This window comes from Aulostomus chinensis, chromosome 16, assembly GCF_037954235.1.
Source record: "Aulostomus chinensis isolate RoL2024-O1b breed Wild chromosome 16, RoL_Achi_v1.0, whole genome shotgun sequence".
Classification (NCBI taxonomy): Eukaryota; Metazoa; Chordata; class Actinopteri; order Syngnathiformes; family Aulostomidae; genus Aulostomus; species Aulostomus chinensis.
Window position 1 is genome coordinate 21324272 of NC_141335.1, and position 14788 is coordinate 21339059.

The window sequence follows — 14788 nt, forward strand, 5'->3', positions numbered from 1 at the left end:
TATGAGAGATGAATGAGTTGATCACATCTGGTAAGTAGAAAGCAGGGACATCATCACCTCCCTATGAAAATATACAGTAGATACTTTCCACTGGATCCAAACAGAATCTGAACTAAATACTAGACAAGTTTTTTTGATCAAGTTCATGTAATGGCCTGTCATGCGATGTTAAAGAAAATGAAAGAAAAAATGCCAAAATTTGAAAGGTTATTCCTCAGCCCATGCTCCACCCCATCATCAACTTTAATGAAAATCAGCAGAGTGGTTGACTGACAGCCAAGGAAGCGATTACTGATCAAACATGAACACATTAATATATATCTCAAGGGCAGGGGTTTCAGCACCATCACTACAGAACAATGTTTCCCCACAAGTCGTTTTTGTCAAAGAAACCCACAGATTACAAGACGACACATTAATACACCAAATGGCCAAACATATGTGGAGACCCTGTACGTACAATGAGTCCAAGGTTGTAAAGACCTGTGGAAATCCTTCTAGGAAGAGTGGTGTTGTGAAAGCAGGCTTTTAATAATAATATACATGGTTTGGGAATGAGATGTTCAACAAACCCTTCCAGGTGAAATATGAAGGTGTCCACATACTTTTGACTATACAGTGTAAAACAAATTGTGTGCATGATATTGCAAAATTGCTGGTGAGAGAGGAGTTGATCAGCCAGTAATGTGCAGGATTACCGTTTTATGTTTGCCAGTGTAAACCAAAACCAATTATCCATCCATCCATTTTCTATGCCACTTATCAGTTAAGGGTCCTGGGGGGGGTGGTGACAGGTGAGTGAGGGGCCAGGTTCACCCTGGACTGGTCGCCAGTCTGTCGCAGGGCAATCAGGAGCAATTAGGGGTTCAGGATCTTGCTCAAGTATACTTCGACATGGTCATCGGGTGAGGTGAGGATCGAACCAGCGACCCTTCGGTTGCCAGACGCCCACGCTACTGCTGAGTCATGCCGCCCCCTCCTAAACCAATTATTCTTGCCAATAGTCTCAGCTAGTGTTTATAGATTTTGGTGTTTCTTGTGCAAATGCAAAATGTATGTCGGAAGGGTTGTGTGATACGAGAATATGTATCTGTTGATGACAGAAAAATGCCTTAATTTCTTGTTATGTTCTACTATTTATTTTGTTGTGTTGCAAACCAATGCAACATTTACATTAGCATTTACGGTAAGTTTAACGCTCTTCACATGGCTCTGAAGGCCCTGCAGTGTTGACAAACACTGAACCTGGAGCCAGACGCTGACTAGCCATGAAAAGCTTATTCTTCTTATGTCATACGGGCAGAAACGGATCCGAAAATTGTAACGTGCTTTGAAAAGCCCCCACATCTCACTCACATACCTCTAACCTTTTTCACTACTTCAGTAGGAATTACACTGAACAGTACATGTGATGGAGAAAGTCTGCGAATGATAAGACACAAGTGGTCAAAAAACCCTCGCAGACTCCAAAGTTATGACGTAACTCTAAGTCATAAGTCTTTTCTATTTATCTTTTTATTTTCTGTACATCAACACTTAATAGCTTGTTACACCCTTGAATTTTTCCACAAACCTTATTAATAAAGGGAATAACAAAATAAAAAAAAAATGTTGCAATAATGAAAATACATTTAATTTGTTAAAAAATACATTATAAAATATTTTACGAGATACACCCTTTTATTTGGTGACTTTGTTTTATTCACTGAATTTGCAGAAAATGTGTAAATGTCATGATCACGATATACGATCCCATAACAGAACATGAGATTGTGGTCATATTGCACAGCAAGTAACATACATACATTTCTGCAGCAGAGCTAACGTCTGACTGAAGCACGTCAACTCCTACATTGCTGATTCTTCCCATGCGTGTATGTTCCATGCCAGTGTGCATTATTGAAAGCCACTTCCTTCTTTATCAAGGTGCACTATTATAAAACATCTTAGACTAATAATCTCACAAGAGCATTCCTCCTCATTGAAGAAAGACAAAAGTGGTTAAAAAAAACAAAAACCCATGGAGTCAGAGATGAGCCGTGTTGGGCACACCCAGCTTTGCCGTTCAGGTGATGATTTGCCTCTGAGTCAGCACACTCCTTTATGACACCCTCGAATGAATTTATGGAGAAGCACTCATCCAAATATGCTGGAGTGAGAGTGATTTAGTGGGTCTACAGTTGGATTTGCATAAAACTTTTAAGGTAGAACACTGATTCAGCATAGAGAGAAGATAGCAAACAGATTTTGGATTTCATCTCACCGTCAAGCAAAACCTTTACAGACAGAATTTTTGGACCCTTGCCCCATCTTGATTAAATAAATCATGTAAAAAGCAGTGTTTTGATGATTAAATTCAACCACAGCACAGATGAAAAGCTTTAACTAAGATCCCCCCCCCCCCAAAAAAAGCCTCGGAGAGACATAGTTGGCATGGCAAGCAGAACCCCAGAGAAAGTGCCACACGTTACCTCTTCTGCGGCCATAGCTCCGGGCTGCTTGTCAGCAGAGTGGGGGGAGGAGAGAGACACAAGAGAGACAAGGAGTCAGGGCAGGGACGGGGGGTAGGAAAAAGATACAGAGACATGGGTTTTGTGGAAATAAAACAAAAGTAGGAACATCTCTAAGGTAACAGTGAAACCACAGATGGGCACGCATTAGCTTGGGTGATCATAATGGTCTGCAGTAAACCTGCTGCACCTGCCTTGGCAACAGACGCATGCAGGTGCTGCATAGGGGAAGGGTGAGGTTTAACCTCGGAAATTACAAAGCTCTTTAGCAGCATAATGTGATGCCTCGCAGCCGGAGATCGTAGTCGCCGCTTAATGAACCTGCAACAGCTAGCATTCGTGCTAATCTTCTGTGACTATTCACAAATGAGGCCATAAAGCAGAGCGCATGCAGGACTTCAGTTAGAGCTGGTTAGTCATTATCATGGCCTTGGTGAAATATTAAAAGTTGCTCTCAGGTCTGGCACGACAGGCCAGGTGCAAGTGGAAACTTCCCAAAGGATAAGAAGAGGATATGGAGGACGGTGGCAGCCTCAGGTCCCTGAGAAGGGCAGATAGCATGCACAGAGAAGGGGGAGGCACTTGAGGGGGGGGGGGGGGTCTATGATGTCAAGGCTGAACTCCAGCAAGGCCAAGTTACAGCGCTCTGATCACTTATCTATCATCGGCTGATCACATGAACCAGCTGGATTTGAACAAATCACACCTATTAGCTAATTAAAAAAAAAAAAAAGACTTCTGTCAAACAACTGTTATGTCGTGACTGAAGTTTAATACTTAAGGTGACAGCTCTAATCTCATCTACTGATTAACGCCAAGAGATTTAGTTGGAAGTGTTACAAAAGGCCAACATTGAGATTTGATCAAACTGCCTCTAGTTAGTAGAGGGAAAGATTGGCAAAAATTCAAGTTTGACTTTAGAGGTGCCATGTCAAGTCACAGTCATATTCGTTTCTACATGTACCCGTTTTAACAGGAAAAACGGTGACCGAGGTGCAAACTCATCTCACGTTAATTAATCGACATTTACATCAGTAATTAGCTCTGAATGACTGATGCTGGTGAAAGTGGCAACTTCTGGCTAGCTTTCTGTTAACAAATGTGAATCAATGTTTCAATTGTGCACCCCCTTAAAATGCCCAAATGATGTTAGACCAAATGGATCAAGTTCCAACGCTGGCATGAGTCATTTTGCAGGGGCTGTGTGATGCTCAAAACAATTTACGCGCTGCAGTATTGTGGAGCCTGCTACTTCCACTGGCCCTTTGCTAGCTTGTATGTGAATAGATAATTGAACAATGCTGTTCTGTTTGACCTTCATTATCAGACCAGAGGGAACAAATCCTGAAGTGAAATGAGTCATATAACAGGGCTGTCTGATGCTACAACAATTAATCCTTCATTTTACAGCTGTAACAGTACGTTGTTGAGGAGCTAAAGTGGAGCAAAACCACCTTCGTTTAACCCTTTTGCTAACTTTTGAATAAATGATCTTTCCAAATGTTGTCACATCAAATGGACAGTAGTGAAACGAGTCATTTCGTCAGAGTTGTGTGAAGCTCCAAACAATTCACTAATCGTTTACCCGCTACATCTGTCACAAAAAGTCCATGAGAGAAAAGTAGCTCAGCACGGCAGTGAATCCTGTGATGGAAGGGGGATGACCCACAAAGATTTTATCAGACGCAAAATTAGTCCAAGCATCGAAGCAAAGTAGGGATTTTTGTCTTGTGACTCACTGTCTAAAAATAAGCACTCCTAGAGATTAATCAAAAATTATATGCTCTGTAGTTGACTTTGCAAAAGTTCGATACATCACAATCAAAAACAGATTATATCCCCTAATGGTTAAAATCTAAGAGAAAAAAAATACATTAACCATCCTGTCCATCCATCAAATACGATTATGGCTCCAACACACACACACACACACACACACACACACACACACACACAGTAAAACATGATGCTCGCTTGTTGATTCCTGAATCATTTTATCTTGATTATATTATTTTCATAATCATAAGTACAGCCAACACCGTAACTGAAAATTATAGGCCTAGCCTGTCCATACTAGCCATTAAGAATCCTCCCAGATTCACTTTCGATGAAAGGTGATATGGACAAAATCCAGAATCATCCGTCTGTATTTGAGTTGATCTGAGGCGAAATCAGGTTTCAGCAGAATGAGTCAGAAAATATCTACTTAATTTTTCCTTTTAAATCTGTCAACTTCTTCTCTGTGTATGACCAACTGTCACGTGACCAGTTTTGAACTTTATACAGGTGACATGACAAATGACTTGTCTTGCTGTCCAAGAGATTCTGACTGAAAGCTCTGCTGATGCTGATAATTAGCCACTAATGTCTTTTTTGAATCAAAATTCCGGAGCCATCAAACATCTCCCCCTGATATGTGTGTGACCGTAATGTTAGAACAGCGCCATCATTTGACAGAAGCTGTGAAATACGAAGGAAAGCTCCAAAAAGAGCTAGTAAGTGCACTTTAAGTACTGTTTGAGGTTAATAATGAATTATTGTAGCTCGAGTTTTGCATGTGAACGCCACATCTTGTTTGAGGATTATCCCTTTTAATTATCCCTTTTTTTATTCTCAGGATAATCTCTGAAATGGTGCCAAAAACAAGCTCAATTTGGATCCCACTGGGACTTGAATGTAAACCAAAAAGAGGCAAAATGTGGCTTTGGAAACACACAATAAGCCACAGAGGTAACACAATACAAGAGCCTTCTGCTTTACTAAACTCATCAGTCACAAGGCAAACTCCTTCCTTGAAAAACCAATATGGGTCTGGATTATGAGGGTCCCATTCTGTGACTTGCCCTTCTCGCTTTTCTCTGGGGAACATATTGTCTCTGAGCTTCTTCTCCTTTGCTATGCTTTCATTAAAAAGATCTGGCTCTTCAATCTAAAAAAACCTGGGCAGTAGCTCTACAGCTTTGCCCTCTCACCGTCTCGTCTCGGCAGGAACAAAGTCACCTAGCAACCAGGTCAAAATGAAGAAAACGTTGCGCTGGGAAACTGTCAGATCAGATGCCTCGGTGAGGGAGAATAAACCCATGAGGGAGAGAGAGGAGGAAGGAGACAAGTGACGGGTTAAGAATACTTCAAAGTGTGTGGCGTCTGAGAGAGAGAGAGAGAGAGTTACAGAGAGAGAGAGGGTTATAGAGAGAGAGAGAGAAAGAGAGAGGGTTAGAGAGAGAGAGAGAATGTTTTAAAGGAAGCTGGGTGATTCCTCCGGGCATGATGAGTTTGATGTCTCTCGCTCTGCATGGCTTCAAAGTCACACAGGCCTCAGACTTCTCTACTAAGCTGTCAAGTGAGCATCGCCATAAAGTAGTAGACCTACGTTACACTTTCTTCCTCACTTCAAGTACTAACACAATCCGGAGAAGGTAGAGCCCTTACAAGTTCTCACAGCTTGAAGCCTCAAAGCTAATGGGACGAAATGAAGGAGAAACACTTAGTAAAATACTTTTAAGTTAAAACCAAAGCGTGCTCGTCTGTACACATCACACACTGTAGCGAGGTAAGCCAGCTCTGCAAGACTTGGAGGATCTGGGCAGATCTGTGCTTGCCGAATTGTAATCCCACGACACGACAGTTTAACATCAATCCCAGACGCAATCTCTGCGGATATGAATGATGAAAAGAACAAAATGAGGAAGGAGCGCCAGTGTTGTCAAGATGTAACAGAACGGAGAAAGTTATATCAGACATCCAGCTTTTCCTCATTTTTCCACCCTGTAGGCCCGCTGAACATATCCAGAGAGGAAACTAGAGCTTCGTGGACTTTGTTTTATCACCGATCAGTCTACATGTGATTGATACATTCCTGAGGTAAAAAGACTCAATGCAATTGTCCTATAAAAGGAGGAGCGGCAATAGCTAAAAGAATTGAAGAGGACATTATTAACTCTAACACGTCATGTCCCTTAGCACATCCAAAACAAATAAAAGACCATGTGGTAGGGTAGGCAGGCGTGCCTGGAAATCCTTATGGTATCCATATGGGATCAAGACCTGATTTCTATGTATGGCCGGTCTCTGGTCATCTGCCGGCTGGTGGGACACTAGGGGGGATCTAGTCTTACAAGTTGGGAGTATTTTTGGAAGTGCTATTCACAGGTCAACTGTGCAAAGAGGTCTGTCAAAGGTTTATGGTGTCAGGGAATCCAGGCCTTTGCAAAGGGTAGGCAGGTGTGCCCAGTGTAAACTGGCATGAGCCTCTGTGGTGAAGGCATATGTGTTTCAAGGGAACATGACATGCCACAAAATCCCTGCCCTTTATTATCTATGTAGGACAACCCAAGACAAAAAGCAGGTGTAACACTTCAGTCTGGAAAAATGAAACAATTCAAAGAAGATGAAGGCATTACAATGAAATGTGACTTACTATTCAGCGGCAAGATGTGGTCCGCTCCAGGATGATGAAAGTTAATGCCCATACGTCCTGTCAAAGAGAAACGTAAAAAGATTTTACAAAGGAGGAAAAACATGGAAATGGCTGATAACAGCCATCCCCTTGACACACATCAAGTTTAATCCCCCCTCAACTGCTGAAATAAAGACAGTCGTGATGAAATATTTCACATGAAATGAATAAACAACACATTTACCCAACGTGTTACAATGGCTGGAAAAGATGACCAGAGGAAAAACTATCTGATAAACGAGGTGGAAACAGTCATTCCTTTGTTGTCACATATCTCATCTCTCTCTCTCTCTCTCTCTCTCTCTCTCTCTCTCTCTCTCACACACACACAGACACACACACACACACATAGACACAAAGGCAGCTAAAAGGCTAGGAATTCAACAGAGCGTACATTCTGCTATGGTGACAATGTCTGCGTGTTACAAGGGCCCATCTGTCAAGGCTTTCACAGAAAGTGGGATGGTGTGGGACGTCTAAATAGAAATCTTTCCGGTCATCTCTGTCATTCTACCCTTGGAGCCGACAACCAAAACACACTTAGAACTACTCCACCTGGACAAACTATTGCTGCGTCACTGTCAACATCATTTACAGTGGCGGTCACACAGGCACACCCTTTATCGCTCACCATTTCAAATTAGGGCCCTACGTCAAAATACGCCTACGCCAGCTTTTTGCTCAGCACACAACAGGAAAGCAGCCTACGTCGAGACATTTCAAAGACAGGAGGTGAAGCAGTATTTTCATAGGGATATATTTATCACCAATGATGGTAATGATTTAAAGAGCCTGCCAGTGCAGGCACAGGGGGGACTTGTGGGGGTTAACTGCAACAGCTATCATGTTAGTTTAGGTTTGCCTACATGGACTTTCAGAGACCAATCACCTGCATGTTGCTGGTGGGTGGGGTGCAAACAAGATGACATGTCACAGGTTTCAAAATTTACCCACATATGAGAGATAAGGCAACAGCGGTGGGAGGGGGGGGGGGTCTTCCTGCTTTGCAAACAAGAGTGGAACTAACAGGTAGCTCTGGTTGAAAACCACAAAAGGAGAGGGGGAGTGGGGGGTGGGGGGCAGCCAGTCAGAATCCAGGCAACAGTGGGGCTCTGAGCCAAATAGAGAGCAACAAGCCTATACACACATGCACAACGTGTATCACATATGCATGGTTAAGTTGCCTGTTGTCGCATTAACTTTGCTGTTACTGATTATCATGTGGAAATTGGCATTATGTTCAGTTAAGACCAGACACATAACAGGAGCGTCTGGTATTGGCTCCAATCATTGACAGCGTGCGCTGTCTCTCCAGCTTTACATCTACTGTGACATCAAACTTTCATCCAAGTTCAGCAGCCCTAAGGGGTAGCTGCAAAAAGATCATGTGTATAGGTTAATTCATGGGCCGCCTGTTTGTCCTCCAGGCAAATTACAAGTTTTAAACTCAAAGGTCTGACTGGCTAAAGTGTCCTTTAGAGAGAAACCTTACCAGCCTCTGAAATGGTTCTCAGTCTTCACACTGTGACCTCCGACCACTCGTTTTAACTGGGGAAAAGGGTAAATAAAGTACACGCAAGGGGGCGAGGATGTTTCACTGAACACATTCACTATCAAAGCCATGACTTTGCTGTACAGGGTCATCAAACATTGCCTTTCCGTCTGCATTAGTAATTTTGGGTGACAGAGGGGGACAGTTGCCCTCTTGAAGCCTTAAAATAGCTGTGGGCATGTGCCATCTGCTCCCCCCGGGATTTGAGTGGCAGGGCCGGAGGGGCCCCTGAGTTGTTGCTGCTGCCACTGCTGTTCTGGTGACATTTCCTCACAGAGAGCCTGGGCTATTCTCAACCTTCCCATGATGGCAAAGCAGCACTGCAGCCACTCAGGAGACAAACCATCCACTTCCTGAGGCACAGATTCAACAGCACCTTCCCCTCATACCCCTGATGCTATGCAGACTGGACTGTGACATCACTGTGACCCCCTTGGTAAAGATGGTATGGACTAGCTGGTCATAGCCAGTGGCCATCAGTTGGGAGTTTGGAGTTTTTTTGATGGGGGCAGATTAAGCCAAGTTAATACTACATGATCGTCAAAGGCTGAAGTGTTCACACAACTCAAATAATTCTCTTTAACTGAGAATCTGTGAGTCCTGGTGGTTAATACACTGAGCGGTGGCAGAGGGTCACAAATTTGCAACGAGTCTGTCTCGTCTCTAAACTATGTGATGTCAGAGCAGAGAGGTGACACAGGAAAAGACAGAAAACAAAGGCACAGGATCATTTGTTCCAAACATTGATGTCCCTGGGCAACAATCGACCCAAGCCCATTGCAAAACAAATTCTAGATATTTAGTAGACACATATTCAAACATGCAGTTCCAGGCTTTAGTATAGTTATAGGAACTGTCACCAAGGACATCCCCCAAGATCTACTCCCCATCTAGGGCTTTGTCCTGTTTGTATTTGCACCATCAGTAGGAACAGTCAAATAACATAAGCCATTAAACCGTGGGTGTAGTTTTCTTTTCTCTTCACAATGCTGCTGTTTACGAGTGAGGTGCTGCTGTTACCACTACTTTTTAAATTTGGTACCAGCTGTCTTCAACCTATTAATGAACACCCATATCACTTGTGGTCCTTATTAAAAGGAGGTTCCAATAAATAAAAGGATCTGGACACACTAAAAAGGGGGTGCTTTCTCCAACAGTTAAAGGAGTTAAGGCCACACCACAGACATCACGCGTCATTATTCCGGGAGGATCACATGGTCCTGCCTCTTGGAATAGGGAAAAGGATTCACACCAACTTGTTCACCAGCTACCAGGGGTGTGAGAATGTTAGGTTTCACAATCCACATTGAAGCCCTCAGTAGGTAAAAGCCCCAGCAGATGTTATGAGAGGTGAGTTGGTGTGGAAATATCAGCCCAGACCACCAGCAGCAGGGCTCCCCGAAGCTGGATTCCTGCTGACTAAAGAAACCTTAAGTTACAGACGCAATATGACCAGAAGGGATACAAAATGATGACATGACCCACTAGAGATACACAACTGACTGGTGACTGGAAGGACTATAAAGCCTGCTGAGAGAATTATTAAGTGTTTTTGTCAGTATGGCCTACTTCTACCCCTTTATAATAGTTCCAATTGAACCCAACAATCCTGGACCAAAACCATTACTGCAGGGTCAAAGTTGACTGAGCTATCAAGTCAGAACTACAGAGCGGAAAAACACAAATACTCATACAGCTGTCGTTTAACAAAGACGCCAAACTTCATTTTTATGTTTCATAAAAGTCATAAAACAGTTTAATGCCATTCATATCCCACAATAATGGAGGATTTGCAGAATCCAGTAATGCCTGATGCATAACTTGGCAGAGATAGCAATTCTTTCAATATTATTTTATAGCCTGTGAGTTCTGGACAAACAGTGAATTTAATAGACAAAACATGCCCGGACTTGTTTTGTTGCCTGGACAGGATTAGCCCAATCATGCTTGCAGGAGTCATGAATTTTCCACCATAACAAACCACGATGGCACTCTAAGTGTAGTGTAGTTTATTGAACACAAAGTGCAATTCAACCTTTAACACGGCCAACAAACACATCAGCTTATCTGTACACAGTCATTACTGTCTGTTTAAAGTACATGGACATACTTCTGCTGCTGACATCACCCTGGGAGTTGTTAACTATTTGGGTTGAACAGTTAAGAGGTCAAGTCCAGCATGTCAGCTAAACTTTGGCCCAACCGAGCAGATTTTGACCTTTTCACCTCAGGTTAAGCCAGTGTGACACCTCTCAGAACACTTCACACCTTCACTTTAACTCACATAGGGACAGCCAGTGCAACAGATGGACTCTCCAACAATTAGAGAGGTAAAACAACCTCTCCTTCCGTCACCTGAGCACCTTACTCTACCACACAGCAACTCATCTGACCTGTGCTGTGCCTCCTGTTTTCCCCCTGATAAGAACCTGTGTCAACTCCTATCCATTGACCAATGCTCTCGTCAACAAGTGCACAAAGTCAAACAGCAGCAGTATCTTCACCCCATCAACTGCAGACAGTTACTGCTGCTGGCACCTGCTATCTTTTATAAAAAGCTTTATACAGACTGGGACAACACATCACAGATGACGTCTGAAGATAGCGGCCTGTAAAAATGGATGAAAACAATTGTGTGTGAAGTAAAACTTGCTTTCAGAACAAAGTACGCCACCACCTCCAATCAGTTTGTCCATTAATCAATTTGACAGTCCACAAAACTGGTCTCACATTTCTGACACATAACCCTGTGTAAATGTTATTACCTTCACCAAGGTGAAAGTGTGATAACCAGCGTTGGTTGGTTTGTCTGTTGCAGGATTATGATGAAATTTTATTGGCTGTCAGAATTTAAATTCATGAACAGTCAGGATTTGGGAATTATCCAGAAGCATATCTGGATCTAATGTCGTCATTGTGTGGTCTCAAGTGTGTGTGAGAAACAACATCGTGATGCAATTTGTCTCTTAATGGTAAAAGAGAGCAACATAGGAGCAGTCCATCCTGTATGGATGTAATGGAGAAATATTTTACAAAATGTTCATTGAACAAGGAATTATGAAAAATTAAAGCTCTAATTTGATTCTATTAAGTGAAAAGAGTTCTTAATAGCTGCAATCTCTTAGTACACATGCGCACAGACAAACGCAAAGTGTAACTGATGCATGAGTATGATCATGTGAGCCAGACCAGCTGAGGCTGTGTGTGTGTGTGTGTGTGTGTGTGTGTGTTTACGTGTGTTCAGAGAAGGTGAAGTGGGATCTACATGAGGACTTAGGGCCCTTATTGACACGTTAGAGTATTGAATGCTCAGTGACTACAGAAAGTGTGTGTGTGTGTGTGTGTGTGTGTGTGTGTGTGCGTGTGTATTCCCAGAGACAGTATCATATCTGTTGAGTTGTCTTTCCCAGAGACATGGATGAGGGACAACCAGAACGAGTGTCAGATGAAAGCGTTTGCAAGAATGTCACAGTTGATATACATGTTGGAAATAATTTCGATGTGTGCACATGGCATGTGTGTTATGTGCGTATGGGGGCTGTCACTGTATTGGCCAGGACTGACCCAGTTGAAGAATGAGATGTAGATCAGTGTGTGCATGGGTTCGTGTATATGTGTGTGTCTGTGCGTGTGTGTAGTGCTTCCAAAAAGGCCCATTTGTTCAGATGTCCCTGCAGCCCTGTTCCTCTCACACAGCAGTAAAGAGCTTTTAAAAAGTTTGAGAGGATCTCAAGAGTAAAGTGTTTCTCTCAAAAACAACACACACACACACACACACACACACACACACACACACACACATATCCTTTGAAGCTGACTCGTCTACAAACAAGAAAAAAAACTGGTTGAATCAAGATGGCCTCACCCACCTCCCTGCCTTGAAGAGGAAAAAGAGCTGTATGGGTGGGGTCACCTCACACTGTCATCACAAGACCCACTGATTCTCATTCGCATTACAGTACAAGTGCTTCTCTATCACACACACAAAAACCCACACATATACACAGTGACTCATAAAACACTCGAGGAAAAACAACTATTCCAAAACACAATGAGAAGTATGCAAGAAATGTCAGTGATGGGATGGCTGTGGGTGGGAGCCATTCTGCAGGGAATGCTAAAACTGGGCCTACTGGGTTAATTAGTTTGACTGGTGGTTTTCAGCTCACAGGTTGAAGCCACAACGTGAGATTCCAACAACAGTTCAAATTGGCTTAAACAGGCTACTGCGCCTTTAAAAATGAAGTTTTTTTTCAGTTAATCTTTGGCTTCAGGTGAGCAACCATGACCTACAGTATATTATACCCCTTCATCACCGCACATACCTGCGTACATGTAGGGTTTTTAAACCCCAGTAAACCTGCTAAAAATTGCTCATTGATCCCTTTCCTTTAGTCCGTAGAGGAAGAGTCGCCTTTCTGCTTGTTTCTGGCGTGACAAAGCAGACAAGAATGCACATAGAAAGCGCACACCTTCTCTAAAGTGAGTGAACTTGGGATGTGGTCCAGAAGGACCTGGTTAACCACCAGGCGGAGTGCATTACAGTGTAAAAAAAAAAGAAAAGAAAAGAAAAAAGTAATTTCCTGTTGCCACCAGGTGGCAGTATGACTAATCCCCCCCCCCCCCCCCCCCAAACTTGATGGGTTCTCCCTGATAAATACCCATTAATACTGCATGGTCATTTGACCTGGGAATGAACGTCTATTAACTCTTTCCCATTGCAGAAAAAAAGCCAGGTTTTGTTTCTCAATTCTGGTGTTTTTGGCTCTGGAAAAGGATCAATAAGGTTAACTCCCCAGCAGGTTTTGCTTTGTCTGACAAGGTTACCAGGCAAATTAAATGCATTTCATACTCTTGGCGGTGGTGTTTGAACCACGTCCATTCTTATCACAGTACATATATATATTGTCCCTATTTTATTTGCTCCAGTTCCCTGCAACCTTGTGCAGGATATAGATAGTTGATAATTCTATGCATTTAAACTATTTTCTGTTAACAATACCATAACACACTTGGTTGCATTCATGATACAGAACTCTCACTCATGATGATGATGAGTTACTGGATGCTTATTTTCTACTCGCAACTCAAGATTCATTTATGTCAGGGAAATTCAAGAAACAGGATATGAAAAAGACCTCAACTTGACTTTTTTGCGCGTGGTCATGTTCTGGTTGTTGTCCACTGCCAGACACAGCATGTACTGCATCCAATTTTAAATCAATATTGTCAAACACATTTTCCATATTGGGTTCGCTGGGACAAAATGTGCCTTGACATGGTTCTAGTTTCCTGAGGCAACGGCTGGATTATAGTAGACTGAGGAGCTAGCCAGTGTGTAGGTGTGCCAGCAGGGTGGAGCTGCTCTGGTTAGCATGGTAGCTTCCCACACACCCACACTTGTCCTGATGACAACAAGACTGGGGAATGAGAATAGAGCGACGCAGAAATGTTCTTGTACCTCTGGTCTTGACTGCCTGCGTTCTGCTGTTCTGAATTACTAGGGATGTTACAATATGTTTCCACTAAATCTGGGCTGAACTAGGATGGCCATTTAGCTGTACAATACTCTTTCAGGACAAGATTAGGAAAACAGACTCCACGCATGAGAAAGCGACATGCCCTGCCCATTTAACACCCCTCCCACCCATCTTTCCATTGTTTAAGATGGGAGGTTGGGGGTGCATAGAAAGCCTTCACCCAACCTGACAGGGCCCCATTTGAGGGACTGGTTCCAAAGCTTTTACAGTAGACACGTGACCTCTGCTACAAAAATATTGTCTTAGATGGCCTGAGTTACATTGGACATGGTGAAACAGGGCGAGTAGGAAGATGTCTTTATTTAGTATGCCACCAAACACAATACAGGCTGGTTTGATTCTGAATTTTACTGTCTCGAAAAGCTGTATCTGCACATCATCGACACACAGACACGCACCAATGAACACAAAATCAAAGTTAAAGAATAAATATCAAAAAAAAAACTGTACATAAGGCTTATCTAAGGTCACAACATACTCAGACAAATCAACAAGAAGAGGTCATTCAGTGATACTGGTCAGCAGAAAGAAGATGAAAGGACAAAGGAAGTTAAGCAAGTGTACCATTGGTGCACATCCGGTCCAATACACACAAATTATGCAAGATTTTGCAGGTAAGGCTTGTATGAATTATTCAAACAGGACATGAATATCCAACCCAGATTGATAAGAAGGTATTGCCTGATACTGCAAAATAAAAGCAAATGTACTCAAAGATAGCGAGGAGAAA

General features: G+C 42.7%; 1 protein-coding gene across 8 annotated transcripts in view; it reads right to left on the reverse strand.

Annotated features, from left to right (window-relative positions):
* Window positions 1–14788, reverse strand: part of cpeb3 (cytoplasmic polyadenylation element binding protein 3) — a 40352-nt gene that overhangs the window by 14722 nt on the left and 10842 nt on the right. For 4 of the 8 annotated variants that reach the window (XM_086180363.1, XM_086180368.1, XM_086180370.1 and 1 more), the window contains exons 4-5: window positions 6928–6984; window positions 2472–2498 (exon numbers count right to left, since the gene is read on the reverse strand). In XM_086180363.1, coding sequence (XP_086036489.1) covers window positions 2472–2498; window positions 6928–6984 — 84 coding nt within the window. The remainder of the gene's footprint in view (window positions 1–2471; window positions 2499–6927; window positions 6985–14788) is intronic. The other 4 variants (XM_086180364.1, XM_086180367.1, XM_086180366.1 and 1 more) reach the window with 2 other exon arrangements.